Genomic DNA, 21,944 nt, shown 5'->3' with positions numbered 1-21,944 from the left:
ATAGTACTAAACCCCTAACGGGAGGGATTGTACTAGATATATATATATAACGAAGACACAATATTTCAATCAGTTTTATTGAGTATTGAGGTCGAGATCTGGTATGTCAGTAACAGCTAGTAGTCCTTTGTTAATGTATGTATGTATCATTGTCATTTTGTTTAGTTTCTTTTTGTTACCTATTATGATATCGGACTCGGACTTCTTTTAAACTGAGTTTTACTGTTCGATTAACCTTGTGTTCGTTTTTCTACATTGGCTACATGTATAGGGGAGGGTTGAGATCTCACAAAACATATTTAACCCCGCTGCATTTTTGACCTGTCAATCAGGGGCCTCTGGCCTTTGTTAGTCTTATTCGATTTTTAATTTTAGTTCATTTATTTATTTTGGAGTTTAGTATGACGTCCATTATCACTGAACTAGAAAACGTTTTTGTTAAAGGGCAAGCTGAAGCACTCCTCCAGGTTTGGGATTATCTAGCTGTGTTGAAGACCCATTGGTGACCTTCGGTTGTTTTCTGCTTTTTGGTCGGGTTGTTGCCTCTTTGACACATTCCATTCTCAATTGTATATACCAAGATGCATTTAAAATATACAAGGAAGCTGTAGCAACATCTAAAATCAATTCCTACAGCTTACAATATGGTCAAGCTTATTAGAAGCTACTAAATGCATTGCACGTTTTCCCTTAGAGCTGGTTTAGATTAGACAGGGTATAAAAGAGAATACTTTATTAACGTTCACAATATACACAATATAAAAATAAACAACGAAACACAGTTCTGATTGATTTTGGTTTGTAACTTCTTGTTCATGAAACGTCTTTTTTCGTTTATGATTATAATAGGATTCATAATACCAATATAAGCATTTTGATTTTTCTTTAATCTCTTATTTTGATTTTCCTTCATCGTCAAGTTCATCCCCATAATCAGCTAGTGTGGAATCGTTGTAAGAAGTGTAGATTTCTTCTCATTGTTTCTGGAGAATAAAGATCAGACATGTTTGAGAAATGTTGTGCAGCTAAGTCATAACTATGGTGATGAGATTGAAATGGCAGCCTGTTAGATTGTTTTGCTATTGAATACGAGTCATAGTCATAAGGTAGAGATTTCAGTCTGTTTTCTTGAAGATTCTTTCGTTTTCCCTCGTTTTCACTTTTCGTGCGAATTAAACTTGGGAATCTGTCCTCCAGACGGAACTCTTCCTCCGGACCTTCACTATTGCGGTTAGCTTGTTTCTCACAGTTTATATCTACAAAAAAAAAACATAAAATAATATAAATACAAACTTATTATCTTCGTAATTTATTTTGCATCTATCAGAAATAAAAGGCGTCCATTCAGTTTTCCATTGTTGTTTTTATCTCAACCGAAATAATCGTATATATGTCAATTTTTAATGTACAATCACACCAACACATAATTGTGTGAAGAAACATCAAATACAAGAAAAGTATAGGCAGATTTATTGTTTTATAAAAATGTGACATACTTTCAATTATCATATAAATATAACAAAGACATTGATTACAACGTGCTACTCACAATGTATTAAGTATGTGAATTTTAAAGGGCGAACTCTACAAGATCGTATTTGAATTGAAATACTAGTATTATATATATATATGTAACATTATTAAAGTATATCTAGAACTGGAAACTATAAAATATAAATATCAATATATTCGACATATCATAATTATATTGTATCTTATGATGGTAGATTGCCTAACAATGTAATTTTAACACACTATTTAGTATGTAAATATAAGAATGTTTAAAATATTTACAAAATGATGAAAATAAACGCAATATTTAGCTAGACCAACTAGCTTTATCAAGCGTGCATCTATCCAGGTGAAATTGGATGTAGATGATAAGAAACTTTTGCAGCTCAACGTCTATGTTGCACTTAACTGCCTTTAAAATAAGAAAATTTTGCAGCTCAATGTCTATGAGCAATAGAATTTAGCTGCTTTGAAAATAAGAAAATTTTGCAGCTCAATGTATATGTTTCACTTGGATTTAGCAACCTTAAAAATACATAATTGGTAGTTGAAGTTAGCAACGTCCATTGGCCAATATCGTATATATACTATTTGCAATTGTCCACAATCCCCTGTGAAATTATTTCTATAAACACAACGAAAAGTTGATCATATATTGTTGTCATAGTTCTGGATGATAATTTGGATTCCCCCAAAAATGTACATTAGCAACAAAAGCATTTTAAAAAATGTATGTAAAAGCTTCCCAATGGATTAAATCAAATATTAATTCTTTTCTAATTATACTTTACTAATTATAATGCACTGTTTTTTAATCTCCAAGTATGGACTAGAAATACATTTTAACATTTAAAAAAGGTCATCCTGGCTTATCAATGGTGTCGAACATCATGCTATTCTATCAAATTTAATGAAATATTTAAGCTGCTGTTAACTATTATTTATGTTTTAAATTTTCAAGTAAAAATATTTCAGTTGTTAAGGAAAAGAACTAGTATGACATACTCTTTAATGTAAAATTAAAAACAGAAGTGGAAAAATTGTTTATGTTTATTGATATTTCATATCCAATAGATTGTATTCGAAATAAGACAACTAGTACTTGGTGAAAATCAGATAAAGGTGACACTACAACGTATCCAATGCGTCTTTATGACATTCAAAATTATATAAAGATATGAACATTTACTGCTTATCTTAACATTTCAATTACTTTTGTTGTGGGCCATATATGACAATTTATATGAAAACGCACCTAGTGAAATTATTATTATAACAATAAACATAATTGTTGCTTTGAATATGCTTTACGATATAATTTGCGTGAAGACAGAAGAAGATGTTGAAAACGTTACAGTTGATATGATTCAGCAAAAATTATTTGTAACCTTGTGAATAAATTAATATTAAAGCAACCGTTAAATTGGGACATGCTTTGATGAATACAATGTAAGCACTCTCAGGTGTAAAATTTAACAACCGCTTTGGTAAAATGTATGAGAAAAAGAAAGCATGAATTTCGCAAATGACATACGTATACAGTATTTTAATGGAGACTGAGTGTTTATTTGTTTCTTAAGAAGGCTATTAAATTCATAATAATTATTCATTTCAAATGTCTCAATTCACCCATTTTAAATTTCACATTACATTCTTAATAGTGACATGCTCATTTGATCGGTGACCTGCGTGATATCAATTTCACGTCCTTCCAATTAATTTGCAATTTTATTAAAATTAAGAAAGACAGATTAAAAGAACGAGTGTAAGTGAATCGATTAAAATATAGCAATTTTAAGGATCCTTTTAATCTATGAAAAGAAAAAGATGTCAAATATGAATGTCTTTATAAGAACACCATTAAGATTAAACTGTGAAAGATAAAAAAAAAATGTAACATTAATTTTTAGGAAGACATAAAATAAAATGAACTTAGAATCAACTCTTTACCTAAACCAGTTTAATAAAAGAGAATGCCTTGTATTGAAGGTATTTCCCCCCATATCATTGTTTCCCTTTATATATCGAACTTATATATTATTATTTGAAAACTAAAATATACCTCACGTACATATCTCTCTGTTAGATTGCCTATTTCATTCAATTGAAATCAACATAATATACAAAATATTAATGATGACATATATTTTACTCCTCCTTTTTAATCTTATCCTTTAAAATGGGGGTTTTGTATATTGTCTTTGATCCAGATAAGAGGCAGCATTAATTTATCGATGTTCAAATGTTGCAACTTTAAGGATCCTTTTGAATCATTAAACAAAATCTAATATAAACCTCATTATATGTAAGAGCACCATTACAAATTAAATCGTTGAAAATGCCAGTTATGTGTTGCTAATCATTTGCTTGTAGAGTAAAAAAATCCGATCAGTTTGAGAAGAGGGCAAAGCCGCGAAAAATGCACTGTAGTAAGAAGTAAGAAAATGACGCATAAGCATTTACAGCTTTACTTTTAACATATCATATTTTTATTTGTTAAACATAAAAGTACTACATCTTTGTCAAGGGATATAAGTTTTCGAGCAGTTAGAAAGGTTTCATTTTTCGGTTTTACATTTAATATTTCGAATAAAATATTTTAGAACCCTATTTCATTTTTTTTTTATTTCACTGTATCATTGCTGATTGAAATTTCATTACCTGATGATATTTTCCGCTTTTTCTATTTGAATCTGATAAGTGACAAACTATTTTATCATTGATTTTATATCTGAAAGCTATTATTTCAAAATGTCTTATGTCGCCGAATCCTTTAATTTAAAAAAAAGTTTCTCACTTAACAGTTCTTTTAACATCTCATACATTTTTATTTCATTATCAGGGCCATTATAAATGATTATTTAAATCATACTGTGACTTCTTAATTATTTCTGCTCTTTAACCGTAAAGCAAAATTTATGTCCGTGCTTTTAATATTGGCAAAACTTTACTCTCTATCACTCGTTATAATAAGCCGGGTGATTTTGTGTGAAATTAAGAAAGCATTTATATCGATATTCCATTAAAAAGTTGCATTTAAAAATCGAGGAACATAGAGTACCATTATGTTCAAAGGGGAAAAATGCCGTGGATAATTTTATGTCCGTTCTATGGAAAAAAAGAATTTGTCCAATTACCATTAAAGTTATTAAAATGCATTTTGAACAATTAACCTTACTTTTACACGGTGACCAGGGACTCCAAATCCAATCAAAAATCATTCTTCCTAATGGGGTCGTTTGTTAATATCAAATTTATATTGAATTTATCATTCGAATTTCTTGAGTTGTAACTTAGCTTTATATTAAACGATAGAGACATCATGGTGAAGTGGCTTTCAATCCTGACACACTATGATACCATAATAATTTAAATCCACCATTAAATTATCTTAATATCTCATAAATGTCATAAATACCATATTGTCTTTTTTAAAATGATTTAATGTAGATTTCATATAATCTTCAACCAATAAAGAGATGAAAGAGTTTTTGTGATATCTATTTTAAAACCTAAAACGTCGATAAAAAAAAACCTATTTTAATTTAAAAAAAATGTTATGTATTGTAATAAACAAACAAACAAACAAACTACTCAGGAAACGTATGCAATAAAAAAATTCTGCATTCTTTTAGTAATGTAAAATTCAAAACAAAGAAATAGGGATTTTTTATTTTTTTGGCAATCTCAGTTTGTTAACTTTTTAGCCAGATAGGATCATAAGAATGTAAAATAACAAAAAAATATAAGCCAAGGAAAATTCAAAACGGAAAGTCCTTTATCAAATGGCTATATCAAAAGCTCGAACACATCAAACGAATGGAAAATAACTCATATTCCTGATTTAGCACAGGCAATTTCTTCTGTAGGAAATGGGGAATTCAACCGGATTTTATAGCTAGTTAAATTTCACATTTGTTTGACAGTCACATATCGTTCCATTTTATGTGAGCAAACAAACATAATAAGTAAAATAATAACTGTGCATTTTTTATTTTCGACCATCGATATCAACATTATTATTTATCTTAAGTATTTTCAACTCGAAATGATTTCGTGAACTCTATGTCAGATCATACACCAACGTATCAGTTTATTTATAGTATGAAAGAATTTGTTTTAAAGTGTATTGATATGTCCTTGTGTAAACTATATTGATTGCAATAAAAAGAAAAACAGGACTCTTCAACTCTTATTGTTCGGGTAGATGCTATAATTCTCAGTCGTTAGTCAAAGATTTTGATTATGTCATGATGACGATATTACTTTGTAGTTATTGAACTATACAGTGATGGTATCTGAATTTTAAAAAAATCAAAAAAATCTACAAGAATATAAAAAATCATTGGTGTTTTAAAAAATAAGAATGTTTCTATAGTAAACGGATGTCCCATTTTCCATTTTCAGTGGACCGTGAAATTGGGAATATGTGTACCAAGTTTCAAGTTGATTGGACTTCAACTTCATCAAAAACTACCTTGACCAAAAACTTTAACCTGAAACGGGACAGACGGACGAACGGACGCAAAGACCAGTAGGAGTGCATCAAAATATATTCCTCAAAAGAAAACAGCAATGTTGAAATTTGTTCTGTAAACTTAGATTAAAAAAAATCTGTCAAAAGGCTTCATACTTGTAGAATAATAGGAAAACAATCAAAAACAAAAACAAAAAAAGCCAACAGTACAATAATCTAAAAGTTGACATATCGTCCATAAACGAGAAATGTGTTTCAGTATTTTGTCTTTAAACTTGAATTAATATAGAGTACTGAAGAAATCGTGATAACTTGTAATAGAAATCAAGAACACAAAGAATGGATATACGAATGAAACCAAGATAGAGAATGCATATACCTATGACATCAAGAATAAAAGGATGGATTTACCAAATTAAAAAATCAAAAAAGGCATATCTCAAAGAAGCTAAGAATAAAAAGGAATAGTTATAAAAAAAAAAATAAAGAAAAAAGTAATAAATATACCGAAGAAATCAGGAACAAAGTAGATGGATATACCTAAAACAATCATTACTATAGGAATGAATATACTAAAGATATAAAGAGAAAACGGAATGGATATACCAAAGAAATAAAGAATAAATTAAAAAGATAAACTAAAGAAAGCAAAAACCTAAGGAATTGATATACCAAATGAAATAAAGAACAGAGGGAATGGATGTACCAAAATAAAATCAAGAACAAAGGAAATGAATAAAAAAAATATTTTAAACAAAAAATGAATATACCAAAGAAAGCATGATCAAAAGTATAGGATATACCAATGAAATAATAAAAAAAAAAAACCCAGAGGGAATGGATAAACAAAAGAAATAATGAGAAAAAGGAAAAGATATATCAAAGATATAAAGAACAAAGGAATTGCATATACCAGAGAAATCGAAAGAAAAAAAGGAATAGCTTCAGCAAATAAATAACGAACAGAAGGAATAGATATACCAAATAGATATAAAGAACGATATGAATGATTATACGAAAGAAATAAAGAATAGAGGAAATGAATATGTTCCAGACCATAAAATAAAATAAAAAAAAGGTGAATCCTATTTTTGTACTCTTGCCCAATGTGACACTTGCTACCACAAGGAACGTAGTATATTTTTTTTACATTTATATGTTTTGTTCATGAATATTCCTTTACATTAGCAAGTTCCAAAATTACTAAAAACATTGTCTTCCCACTTGTTTTCTTCCGATAACTTCATTTCAGTGGGCATAATGCAATTAATGCATCAGTATTACTGACATGCTAAATACAGGAGAATAACATATTAAAATATCGTGACATTTTCAAATAGTTAAGATATTAATTTTCAATTATACAAAATTATTATACTATTTTGAGTTTTAACTTATGTTGATCTGTTATATACATTTGTATCTAATAAACTTGACCAACTTCTTAATATTAGGCAGACCGCACGCGTACGGTCCGACCGTATTCGTATTTTGAAAAAGTACGCATACGGTCCAAATACTCATATGGTCTGGAACATATATACATAAAGAAATAAAGAACAGAGTGAATGGATATACCAAATAAATAAAGAACATAGTGAATGGACATACCAAAAAAATAAAGAACAGACGGAATAGATATACCAAAAAAAAAAAAAAAAAAAAAAAAAAACAGAGAGAATGGATATACCAAAGAAATCAAGATAAAAAAGACAGAATTAACAAAGCAATCAGAAACAAATTATTTTGTTTAGAGGGAATGGATACACAAGATAAATAAAGTACGGATGAAATCGGTATACAAGATAAATAAAGACCAGAGGAAATGGATATGCTTGTACCCTAAAAAAAATAAAGAACAGAGGAAATGGATATACAAAATAAATTAAAAACAAAGGGAATGAATATACCAAAGAAATATAAATGGATATAACCTCCTCCCAAACAAAACTTAAAACAAAACAAACCCCTATACCAAATGGAATGGAAACACCAACGAAAGGAAGTATGACAAAATAATTAGCGGGCATGATTTAACTATGTTTACTTTTTTCTTCTTCAAAATGTATATATCTTTAAAAATATTCTTAAGACGGTCAATATGTTATCTTGTTCAAACGTACATGACGACATATGCAAGGTTTATAATTAGTTGTGGAAAATTGTATTTTGTTTATGTGCAATAGTGTTTAAAAGGTAGACAAGTTAAATTGTGTACCAAGGTAACAGCCAAAATCATAAATCGAAGAGGAAATGGAACAAACCATGGTCATAAAAAGAGCAAAAATTGACAAATAACCAAATTAACAAAATACAACACAGAAAACTATAAAGACAAAGTAACACGACAACTACCATATACAAAATCATTGGGAGTGATCCGGTTGTGTCAAGGATTTTTACTCCTCTATTTGACTACGTTGTGTTGCTAATGACAAGTAAATGTTCAGTGATGACTTGGGCATTTGGCGTGACACAACTGAGGAATCAGGTACAGAATAATGCTAACAACGAGATGGTGTTTGAACTAATTTAGAATGTCTGACAACTCTATCATTAGGAACCCTTGGTTCAAACGCTTCATTGTCAGCAACGATCTCTTAAAAGGAAATCGCAACAGGAAAGTCGTCGAATATCTTAATAACTAAGAGATATACAGTCTTAATTTGTGTCATTGAATCAGCAAGAAAAGCTAAGCTACCCAACAAAGGTTGATATTTACATATTCACATTTATTTACGAACTTTACAAAGAAAGATTGTTAAAAAAAATAATATATGGTATTTTTATTCGCTTGCACTTTTACAGACAATTCTTTGCAGGTGTTACCTTCTTGTAAATTAAAAATGCAGTTATCGCGAGTTCCGAGATCAAATGTTAAAGGCTTTAGGTCTTTTCGATTTAAGGGAGTATTCAATATGACATTCAAATTTAAAAAAAAGATACAAAGTGAATGGGAGGAAAGTTGACACAATCAATACTTTTAATCTCAATGTGTGGCAAGTATTGTAAAATAATATACATTTTAGGAATTTCTTTATTAGGAGTATGTTATTGAAAGAAAATAAGACATTTTACTGAATTTTGATACTATCTAATTGTATGCAAATTTAGTAATAAATATATAATAAAACATCACCGTACTATTTCACGGTGATTTTTATAGTCAATTATCTTACAATTTATTTCACTAATATAGAAAATATAATATGTCAGATTGGTATCTAGTTTTTTTTTATTGTGAGTCATAAATCATTTTATCTATCAATATTGCTTCAGTATTCCAATATTATGGGTTCAGGGTACATCAGCGACTTTTCGTTTCAGATTTGAAGAACAAAGCGAGGCGGTAAATGTACTAGTCAATAAGAATATTTGGAACACAAATACAGAATAATGGAAGAAGAAAAGACATGCAATAGAACACTCAAAGAAATTGGCAAGAAGTCGTTAACCGATGTTCTAACATCGTAAATTGATTACGAAATGACAATTCAAGGTAGCAAACAAAAACTTAGAAAGTCGTATTAACTCAAAAAGGGGCGAGACAGTGCACTCCTGAAAAAGAAAAAAAGTTCAACAGTTTTGCAAATTTCAATTTCTTAATGTACAAGACTTGAAATGATAACATTTTTTTTTCAGATAAATACAATGCTTTTTCTTCCCAATTATGAAAGATCTATAATAAGCATCCAAATATATAAATTTTGACCTTATATACCTCTGATACAGCTTTCGAATAAAGCGCTTCGATTGTCTGAATGTATTCCCCTGGAGGTCCTCAATTTACCCTGATTTTTTGGTATTGCATTTTTCAGATCAGATAACACTATAGGTATCAATTTAATGCTATTAAAATAACCTTAACTTTTCAAAACATTATAAACATATTTTATTTGACATTGTATATGGTTTTCATTATTTGTTAAGTAGATAGTTTGCTAGACCTCCATATTATTTATTTGAATGTTTACATCTGGTTGTGACAATTGCCATCTAAATGTTTTTTAAACTCGAACTGAGATTTATAGACTTGTAAATGGCATCGCTCTTTCTCGCTCCATAAATATTGAAAATTAAACATAGCCTGTTTTTTGTCTTCCTTTCAAGGTCAATTTAAAACCCAATCATATCTTTATCACATTGGCATAATAACATTGCTTTTTATTAAATAAAAGGAACTCACAGTTATATTTTCCTTCTCTAAAGTATGAATTTGGACAATTATCACATTGATTCAAAGAGGAACTGTGACCTTCACTGACCTCAATTAAAATACCAGAGGGAAAACGACAGGCTTAGACTTCCGAAATGCTTATCATTCTAAAAAATGAAAAATTAACATTCCTATTGAAGATATAATTAAACAAATGCCAACTTGAGATCTAATTAAAGATTTGATACATGTATCAAGCAATAACTAGTAGCAGGTTGTCAGATTATTGTGTGAATAGAAACTGTATTATATAGCAGGGTTAATGAAAAATAATTTTGTATATTTTCGTTTAATTTGATTACTGATTACTGCTGTTTACGATAAGACAAAAAATGAAAAGACCAATGGCAATTTTTTAATAACAAATGATGTCGAAAAAAGACAGTCCTTTTTTTTTGTCTAAATCTCCACTGAACCTTTGTCTATATTTTTATCAATTCAAAGTCAAATTGTGATAATCAACACTTGTTTCGTTCTTAAACCTTATAAAAAAACCTTCATATGCAATATATACCTTTAATTTGTTCAGCACCCTCGGTTTGGATATTGCTGTCGTCTGACGAATCTTTAGAATCAATCTGCTCGACAATTTTTGGATACGATAAACCCGGTATTGTGAATGGATACGTTCCACTTCCTGCAATAGGTGGTGACGTCATCATAGGATATGCAACAGGCATGACAGGGTATGAATCTTGGTATGGAAACATTCCGGATAAGTTTCCAGCATTTCGTAAGATTCTATTTATAGAGCTGACGCTTGGTATTGTTTGTTCGTCGCATATATTTTGAGTTAAAAGTTGGTCTCTGATTTCCCAGGCAAAGCTTGATGGGTTCTGTCTCTTTAATTCGAGAATTTTCTTGATGACGAATGGGGTTGCCACTTGCTGTAAGACAAAATCCATAGTTGAAAATGTTACCTGTTATAAATGGACTTAGTTGTACTTTTAAAAGTAAAGGCTAATATATGATAGAGGCATATAGAGAACATACATTTGTTTAATGATTGACATGTTATTTCTGGTTTGCAGTAATTTCTGTTAACGTTGTCCCCGCCGTTTCCCTTAATATATGTGTAGAGAGTAGTCCCACGTTTCATGCAACGTAAAGTGCATTGTTGTTTAAATAATTGCATCGATATTTATGCTTCTGTCGTTGTTTTAAATTCTCCATATAAATAAATCTATACAATTAATGTCAAACGTTTTGTATAAAAATATCGGAAAGGACAATTTTGAAAAGTACGTTTTGTGCGAACCCATTCCTTCACTTTATTTATGACAATGGCACGTTTACAGTAATTGAAAAAGGCGAAACAAAACCATCTATCCTTCCAGTATCAAATTTGATATATATTGAGCATTGCTTGCCTTGTTTGCCGTTGCTGAATATTGATATACTATTAAACGTACAAACAGCTATCAAAATTAGAAATGTAGTGAAACAATGTTTAGAGATAACATAATATAATATGAACCAAGTCCATGTAAATCATTAAATTTTTCTATTACTTCCTGCAAATAAATCATTCGTCTAATTTAAGCATCTGTTGAAACTTGTATAGTTTTGCCTCAAGAAGTCGCTTTATTGAACAAATTTCTTGATTATACATAACAGTTAGTAAGTTAAGATATTACCCATCAGAGAAAAAATAAGATGTATTTTCAATTATATTTTTAAAGTTAATGAGTGCTATGTGAAAATTATAGAGGACTGAAAGAGTAAACATTTCCTTATTTGGAATCCGAAACTATTTCAAGACTTGCTCTAAGCTTCTAAGCTTAAACATTTGTTTATTTTAAATTGTATTATGTATAAAGGCGATATAACTGCACGTTCGTGGTATGTTTTGGTCTGCATGTAAAATCACAAAGACAGATTAATGGTTATACCTTTGGTTTACTGCCTCCGATAGAACCAGGTTTGATAGAACCGGTTTCGTAGTACCTTGTGAGTATTTTACTGACACACCCATGAGAGACGAGGAGCTGCCGAGAGATGTCACAAGGTCGTACACCCATATGAGCAAGTTCCACAATCCGTCGTCTTACGTGATCCGGCAGAGGTCTTCCATTGACGAATACGCCGCCAAGCTGATTAACACCTGTTTGGCCTAGTGTGATAAACAAGAAAAGATTGATTATGTTTCCTAGACAAGTTATCGAAGACAGGTTGAGTGGTTGATTTTGTCCTCCTTTTATTCTTTCTACAGTCAAATAGTAATCGGAATTCATATTATGAGAACCGGTCAAAAAAGTTACACTTGATTAGAAAAATCAATGTAATGATTTTAAAATCGAAAAACTACAACATACAATCATTTTATGAACCGTAATGAATACACGTAGAATATTGACCATTGGATTCATTTATTATTGCTATTTTACGCGTGATTGATCATAGTGGCAAGTTTATATTGGTTAAATAACCTCTATACAGCCAAAAACTGGCACAATTCTTCACTTCGGAGACGGGTCAAAGTCGAAAGCCATTAGCGGGGTTCTATGGCAGTCCTTTTGAGCTTTAAAAGAAAAATTAATTTAAAGATGTATCATTTACTTCAAATATATGAATTGCGCCAATTTACGAAAACCATTTGCGCCAATTCACTTAGATACACATATATCACCGACCTTCTATAACAAAATTTTAAAATGTAGACCTCTCAATAAACAACCTCAATTTTAAGAGGTTAGTAATCGGTGTAGATGAACTACTTAGACCGATCAGCCACCAAACCCCTTGGTTACTAGACGTTAAACAAACAACAATTTGCCTTCTTTTAAATGTGTTAAAAATCTAACTACCTTATTTGATGATAGTTCAAAAATTCCTTGTAAAATTAGGATTTCAAAATAATCCAGACAGATCGCTCGATATGAGTGACGCGTGACTAAGATTTAAGGATAAGTTTGCAAATAACGATTCAAAAATGCAAATTTTCAACATATTGAAATGTTTTAATTGTTAAACTTCACACTTAACACAATGTAAATGAAACATTTATAAAAAATAATCAACGAGGTCATCATTTGACAGATTTTAATTGTGATATTTAACTGTTTCAGCGGGATTTGAATAGAACGATGATTCTGTTAAAAAGTGTCATTTAAATTTAAAAATGAATATCTATTTTATTTCCAATTTTTATGGGAGTTTAAGTCTTCTTTATGACTCAAAGTTTTATCATACCTTTCCTTACATAAGTTGAAAGAAATAAGCCTTCGAGAATCGTTATTTTTTTTAACTATGAACGCGGATATATATTTATTAATGTCATTTATTTTAAAGCATTAAACAATTTTACAAATTGTATATACTAATCTGCTATGAAAGACTGGATCATAAAAAAGGACACAAGGCATCATATTTCTTTACGCCATTATGGCGATTCATTTTTTAAAAGTAATGAATTAATCGGAACATGAGCTACAATTGGATCGGTATTGTTTTATACGTCATCTACGTAGACACTGTGTAATATCATTAATCCGGGTGTCGGTAAATTTCTGAACTTCTGTTTTAGTATCCTTATACTTTGTCATTCTTACAACTATCGCCTTACATGTGTCATCCAAAATATCAGCAACAGTATTTCATTTAGTATTTATTGTATATGTTAAAATATAAAACCCCTCTCAAATCAAACTCGAGGACCAAAAAGGAAGTCGTGATGAACAACAGCAAGCAACAAACTTGATTCATTTTAAACATTATTGTTGATATTCCAAAAAATATAAATGGTCTCAGATTTTCGTCTTTCTTTATTCACAAGTATAAAGGTATCACTCTGAGCTGAAACCTTAAATACACCATGTAACGAGCTGATATTATAAAAAAGAAGATGTGGTATGATTGCCAATGATAAACTATCCACAAAAGACCAAAATGATACAAACATTAACAACTATAGGTCACCGTACGGCCTTCAACAATGAGCAAAGCCCATACCGCATAGTCAGCTATAAAAGGCCCCGATAAGACAATGTAAAACAATTCAAACGAGAAAACTAACGGCCTTATTTATGTAAAAAAATATACGAGCTGAGTTCATTCCCGGTTTTTATTGTGTTTTACGTGTTGATCAATCTTTAATTTTGTTGGAGTAGTTGTTTGTTGACCGTCCGTTAATTGTCTTTTTGTCTTTACTTCGGCTTGTGGTTTGTAACCCCTTCTTGGTATAATTTCTCCCTTTTTAAAAAGCAGAGCATAAAACTCAAGTTTAACAACTGTGATAAAAATCGGACGAAATAAGTCTGTGTACTTTGATCCATTTATAAAATACTTGGGTAATGACTTAATCAATGTAGAAAAAAAAAAATCGACCATTAAGCACAAAGTAAAGATTTGATACATTTTAAGAAAGACATTTTTACATCTATAAAGTTCTTTAATGGCTTATTATTACAAATTATTCTATCTTTCCGCAATTATATTCCATTTCTGAATAAAAGCCACTTTCATGAATAAGAGAAAAAGAAAGCGATTACTGTGACGCAAAATGTTCACTTTTTTTTCAATTTTAAATTTCAACAGCTTATTTCACAGTGATTAAGCGGTTTCAGTAATAGCATCAATTTCTTCAACGGTGTCAGTGAATTTAAAAAAAAATGTTACTATTTCATACAAAATCACTCTCTCTGATTTCTTCAAATTAAACTGTTTGTCAAAGGGTCTAATTTCTTATCATAACTAATTTGAAGAAATCAAAATAAACACGGTTATTGATCAAAGAGACATAAAGTGATTTTTAAGTAAAGTGAGAGAGAAACTAAACAAATTAATGATAAAAAATTATATAAAAAGGGTAAAATTATTGCTTACCAGTATGAGGCATTGTGTGATGGCTGTATAGAAACTCCTACAAAGAAACAAATAAAGATGTAAAAACTTTGATTATGTGATTAATAAAAATTTCATTTTCGAAAATCATAGGAATTAATTTTTCGAATGGCCTTTAACATACTGTTCGATTGGTAATGACATAGAGTAGAGATTTGACAATTTAAGTAATTTTTTATTCAATAGTTTTTTTTTACTTTGATGCACATTGAAAAATAAAAAAATACCATTTTAGTGGAAAATAATTGCACATCAGAGGGAAGGTTAACCATATGGTCTATCTTGTAAAATATACTTTAAATAAAAGATACTATACAAGGTGATGCATTTTCCATATGTGAAGCAATTGGAATCAGGGTACAAAGCGAACAAATTATCTATTAAAGCTCATGTTCACAGAGTGTTATTTTCTACTAAAAATTTCACCAGAAATTACAAACGATTTAAAAATCCATGTTTATATTGCACCATAACGTTTAAAACTTAATTAGACGTAACATATTTGACCAAGAAAAAAAAACCCACACAAATATAACAACAAAACACACAAATAACAGCAATAATTTGATAAACGAATTTGCCGTTTTATAAGATAAAACAGTAATCATGGTCCTTTTAGTTGATGTTATTTGCTATGATATTACTGGGCTTGAACAATTTCAAATATGAAAATAAGAGGGATTGTGGTATGCTTGCCATTGAGACAACTCTCCACCAAAGTCAGAATAAAACAAAAGTTAACAACAATAGGTAATCATACGGCCTTCAACAATGAACAAAAACCCATAAACCCATACCACATAGCAAGACCAATAAGATTTGATTTTAAAAGACAAAAAAAAAAAAAATAATCCAAAAATAACGAGACTTGTGTGCTTCTGACTTTAAAGCATTTATTTCTTATAAAATCTTAACTTGACGAGGGACTATAAAATAGACGACAGGGCGGAATAAGATTTGGATGGAAACGCAAGTGATGATAAGACAAATAAGACAAAAGAGAATTTAATTTGAACGGAAGTGGCTTTTCGACTTTAATCTGGATAATTCGTAAGAATTTTCCTTGACTGGATCTACAACACTAAATATGCAAGCAAATGGTCGTTAAGCGAACTAGAGCCCATCACAACCAATTCCTAAATAAAGCAATATTCTCTAACCTTTGGCGGTTTTTTTTCTTTATCAACATGATTAATACAATTAACAAAAGCAAATCTAACTAGAAAACTACAACTGTACCTTTTGAGATATACATCAACCTTATAAGAATAAAACGATCAAGTTTTGATTTTTCAAAATAATTTTTTTCTAATTTTAAATAATGAATACAATTTTTGATAATATTATGTATACGTTATGTGATTCAGGGTGGGGTTGTTGTATTTTATCACTTTGATGTATGAGCTCAATTATGTGGTTTATATTGGAACAAATTAGTAAATATTTATAATGAAAACAGCAACATCCATAAAGAATTAATGCACTTCATTAATAATTTCATGCATTCAAAAATAAATCACGACTTTAAAAATGGATGCAAATGAAATTGTGTGGAAAATGAATATATTAAATTTTATATTACATTTCAAAAAAGGAAATACCACATTTAATAAGTAGAAATTTGGAACGCTAGTACCTTTACTTTATGTCTAGAAAAAGGTGCTAACGACTTGAAATAGCGCTATGTATTAGTTTTCATTATACATCTTTTTCTCTATCAAATTTTAAAAAAGAAAAATAAATTATAATGAAGATGAAAAAATAATAATCAAGCGTATATGGTTATGATTTTAGTGTATGTTTTATTCACTCATAACTTTATTATTTTCACATCAAATTTTATTTATACAGATATTTAAAATATCTTAAGTGATCATTCTCGTAATAAATTCGGTTAAAGACTTATTCGTCCATTAAAAGAGAAGTCGGTGCATAAATACAAAATGAGACAGCAATCAAACGACCCCCTAAAGATATCTAGACGGGTACATGCATGGCCGTATATGTAAAACCACTATCTTACTTTTCAAATTTTTTAAAAACCATGTACCTATTAGAATAATTTCAGAATTGAGAAATAAAAGAAAGGTCGAAAGTTTTTAAGATAACTGGCATGATAATAAGTCATGATATGTGATTGGACATCACATTTTTAAATTCTTCCGATTGGGTATTTCAGATATTGAATTAGAAATTGCAAATTTAGGCACTGGATCTCGGAATTAACTTTGATAGCTATTGGATTTGGAATTCCTATTCTCGAACAGCAAACATCAGATATTGGATATTCAGTTTTGTATATCGGATCTTTAAGCATTAATTAATGTTTTTCGTGAAAATGTCACATCCTGACTTGGTTGAAACAGAAAACTGCTATGACGTTACGCACGGTATTCGGTCTATGTTTCATTTGACCATTTCTTGATGCATAAGTAGGACAGAAACAAATCAATTATGCGTATTATCAAATAATTACTTGTCTTGGTTCATCAGTTTAATCGATATTAAATAAAACCTAATTTTAAAATATTTAATTTTATGTATTATTACATAATTAAGCAATAAGTCCCGTGTTCATAATGCCATTTTTGCCGTGTAAGACGTAACAACAATAACTTACCATACAAATATAAACGAAAAAAAAATCAAAAACTACTGAATGGATTACGATGAAATTCAAACAGGTGGGATATAATATGATCATAATTATGCATGGTGTGAAACTGTTACGATAAATATCATGTCAGTTCGCATTCTAGTGGCCATTTTCGAAATTCCATACAGCTGTAAGATTTGAAAATTCGAGTATACAAAAATGAAAGCAAGCACTTCGATATTACAATATTTTCACATAAGTCATAGAAAAGGTTCGCCACCTCTACATGCAAATGTAATTTTATTGAATTTTACGAGCACATATTTATTTCTAACATAGCTTCTCTCATTTTATTTTTTTTCAGGTTTTTCCGTGTCTCCCTTAAATGTTACCATAGAGCCATTGTTTAAGATTTTTCAGTACCATGCTAATTTAGGGTATTTTAAATTTGTGACAGACAAATGAACTATGAAAACAAATGTTACTACTGAAATGTATTTTTTTTAAAGATTGGTTTAAGCCTTCACTGTTAAGCAAACGCTAAATTTTTCATCAATTTCCATCAAGTTGTCCATGTCTCCCCAAAATGTTACCACGTCCAAATTGAACGTTTTTTGCAAGGAACGTCAATGTAACGTATATATATTTAATTTTCCATAGACTAAAAGTTAAGCATTTTTGAGTCTTAAGCATTTGACACGTTCTGTTGAATGATATATTTTTGGGAGAGAGTTTTCAAATATTTATTCTCAAATGTAATAAATCAACAAGAAATTTGACTTCCATCAGTGTTTTGTAAACCATGTGCTGATCTTAAAGGCGTCGAAGTTTTTGATAAATGATAAGTTTTCTATAATACCGAACCTTTCGACTTTGGGACCTTTAGTAAAAGATATGTTTCTGCTAGTACGAATGTTTGTTGCATACACTAACAGTTATTTCCACGCATCCGACAAACTGACGCATGTGAAAAATACTGATCCTAATTCAAGGACTGTAGATCACTTTTTAATCTTAATAAAATGAGCAATTTCAAACTGCCTTTTCTTTCCTAAAGCTGAGAATGAAATTGAAATTATAGATCAAGCAAACAGAGGATACATATAGTAGCTGTTGCTGCCATTGACCCGAACGAGAATTATTTTTCATTATAATCTTCTCGAAAGACTCATATTTGGAATGTAACTGTTGGTAGTACGGATAGAAAGACCCTAAAATTATTTCAATAAGTTAAGATTATGAGGAAATAAATAAATCGAGAATGGAAAGATTATTCATCAAAAATGTATAATCAGTCATGTTCACAGTCTATAATTTTTTTTTTAAATAAGTAGTCAAACATCAAAAAGCCATATGTATTAAAAATAGTGCAAAGCTTGAACGTTTTGTACAAAAGTCGGTTGAAATCAATGAAAATTACGTCGACTAACGTTACCATTACTAAACCGAACACTGTGCGTAACGTCTATGTCTTGCAATCTAACCATTTATACTTTTACTTGCTATGTACGCATGCAGGTTACACTTTAAGTTTCGATGTCTGATCACGGTACCTTGTCCTTTATATTACAACTCGAACGCGATTCCTTTACCAATTGTTTTAATTGATTGATTTTTGGTTGATTAATGTCCAGTGGCAAATATTTAATGCATGTTCAGGACGATCTAAGTGATTTTTTTTTTCTTTCTATATTTCCAATAGCTCATATTAAACATGAATCAAAAACCAATTGAATAAGCTACAAAAAATGACAATGATGCAGATACGATTTCCATGTTGCATTTCAGCTCTTGCACAGGATCATCTTATACATGTATTAAAATTATATTCTATTATGGATATGGTAAAAAAAGAAACTTTCAATTGCACGATATAAAAGTCAAGTAGTTCAAAAATTTGAAAGGGAGTATTTTTTTTTTTTACTCAAATGTTGTAAATGAAAAATATGTATACAACTACGAAAAAAAACATAGTTATATCACAAATAGGAAACTGAACATGTTTTTAAGAATGGTGGTATATCGCTAAATTAGACAATTATACCAAAGACCAAGGGAAACGTTTTTATAAATTATGGGTTACCATAGAACAAACTACTCATCAACAGAAAAAAATATATAGTAATTTCCGATACAAACTATATTATTAAAATATCTATTATTTAAAGCAATGCACAATTTAGGAACACACGCAAAAATAGATTTTACCGTCAATTATATTTATTAAGTCATTTTCTCAATACTTTCTGGAATAGAACAATGCCCTTGGGAAAAGAAATACTTGCATCTTTCATTCCGTCAGAACATGTAGTATTTTAAATGTACAAATTAAAAAAAAACCCACATAATTCCGTTATATGCTGAAGCAGAATACGCAACGAGAACAAACTCAAATACTTTCAAGTCTTGTACGAAATAGCACACACACTATAACCAGAGAATCGGTATTATATGGATAGGATAAACTTAATGTGCACAAGTGTTGGTCCAAGCAAAAACGAACAACTAGCTCATGAACATTATTTTAATTAAAAATAAAAACAGAAATAGCATTAAGTCATAGTCACTAGGCATTAATTCAAAAGCCTTGCTAAGAACTCAATGTGATGAATAGCAGTTTTCATTTGCTGGATTTGAAGTTCTTTCGGCTAACCTCAAGCTTGAACACCAACAAATTAAATGTCGAACACCAAAGATGTACCAAAAGGGCTTATACAAAAGAAATGTGTTATAAAACTGGTGCGTTCCAAAAACGACCATACAGCGTGCTTAATCTTTCCCCCAAAAAATGATTTTAAGTGTTCCGACAAAGACAACAGAATATGCTATATTTTCCAAAAAGGGCATTAGAAGGCCCATAGTTCCTAACTTTTAAGTCAGTTGGTCACGAGTAAAAAGTTGTCTTGTTGACATTCATACCACATCTTCTTATTTGTATATATTCAAATGTTTCATAATTTATCATTAAATAAATAAATCAGCCCAAGAAAACGTACAAGAAATCAATTGAATTGTTGGATTTAAAAATAAAACCTAATGATAACCGAAATAATTGTAAGAATATCTTATAAGTGGTGCGCTAAAAAACTCTACATTAATGGACTTTCCCTTGATAATGTAATTTTTTTTCATCACTTCATAAGCCATAAATTCATTCGATGAGAAGCTATAATGTAACAGCATATTTATTACTTTTTTTTTTTAAATAAAATCAAAAATCAAAAAAGTATCGTGTCTTTTTAAATTTCGATCATGATTTTTTATTAAAAAAAAAATCAGACGCCAAATTTGTATTTTTTTCAATTTTGATAAAATAGGATACTGATATGAATTGCTTTTTAAGAAAAACATATATAGTAAAAAAAATATATAAATGCATAGAAATATCTGTAAAATACCAATTTCTTTTACTAAATAAAGTTTTCTCACCTAAGAACTGTCTTCTCTAATCATCCAATCAAAGCAGACTGAGGCAAAATGTCACGGTTTCACTATATCAAGCCAGCGGAACGATGCGCGTGAGGCTTGTCATTGCATCACCTGCGTCTTCGCTTCCAGTTCTCCAACCAATCAAAATAAGCGATTTTCTAATCAACTTTTATGCCCGTTATAAGATGAAGCAGTTTACTCTGACGATCTTAGTTCATTAATATTTCAACACTTTCTTCACGTTAATTTCAAACAAAATAGCGATAGGCTACTGAAAAACAATCGATTAGTAATTTATAAGATTCTTGCAGCTGTTTTCTTTAAACGGCACAAGATGTATACGCGTTTGCCTATAAAATGACCACTTCTTTTCGTGTATGCGGCAAAATTAAAGGCATGAAAATGACAAATTTAGTATGTCTTGCTTCCTGAAGCGGAAATAAGATGATATTGCCGCAGGTAAAATTGACAACTCAATCTTTCGATATACCTGTTAAATTAACCGAAACTGTTTCGTGTTTGATGTAAATTGTATATCTATTACCCACAAATAAAATCATCAAAAAGCTTCATAGAGATTGTTTAAATTTTAATGTAATCTTAAAAAGACGAACACGAAAGAATGAGATATAATTTTGTAAAGTAATGATTTCGTTCACAAAACAAATAGTAAATAATAATTGAAACATGCAATTTACGGATTTCCGACTAATTTCCGAAATAATGAAAATTAACCAAAAAGAGTGTGTACGGGGTTAAAACTATTAACATTTAAAGAACGTCTGACAGAAAACAAGTATAATTAATTATTAAACAACAGGCAAACTATTATACTTTTTAAACGGTTTCATAAAAGATACTTTGCACTATCT

At 29.8% G+C, this 21,944-nt stretch overlaps 1 protein-coding gene across 1 annotated transcript; it reads right to left on the bottom strand.

Moving 5' to 3' along the window:
• Positions 1–719: 719 nt before the first annotated feature.
• On the bottom strand, positions 720–21,353 carry LOC143043813 (paired box protein Pax-2-B-like). The gene is made up of 5 exons (XM_076216030.1): positions 21,073–21,353; positions 15,030–15,066; positions 12,098–12,318; positions 10,720–11,092; positions 720–1,256 (listed from the first exon to the last, which is right to left on the bottom strand). Exons 2-5 carry the CDS (start codon positions 15,040–15,042, stop codon positions 934–936), a joined length of 930 nt encoding a protein of 309 aa, XP_076072145.1. The 5' UTR covers positions 15,043–15,066; positions 21,073–21,353; the 3' UTR covers positions 720–933.
• Positions 21,354–21,944: the final 591 nt, after the last annotated feature.

The sequence above is a fragment of the Mytilus galloprovincialis genome, chromosome 1 (assembly GCF_965363235.1).
Source record: "Mytilus galloprovincialis chromosome 1, xbMytGall1.hap1.1, whole genome shotgun sequence".
In the NCBI taxonomy this organism is placed as follows: Eukaryota; Metazoa; Mollusca; class Bivalvia; order Mytilida; family Mytilidae; genus Mytilus; species Mytilus galloprovincialis.
The sequence above is the reverse complement of the archived record's forward strand: the minus strand, read 5'-3'. Positions and strand labels throughout refer to the sequence as shown.

Excerpts from the sequence above, each read along its gene's own strand:
- LOC143043813 (XM_076216030.1), bottom strand. Across the intron at positions 11,093-12,097 it reads TCGGAGGCAGTAAACCAAAG|CAAGTGGCAACCCCATTCGT; the intron begins GTATAACCATTA and ends TTTGTCTTACAG. Across the intron at positions 1,257-10,719 it reads GGGTGCTGAACAAATTAAAG|ATATAAACTGTGAGAAACAA; the intron begins GTATATATTGCA and ends TTTTTTTTGTAG.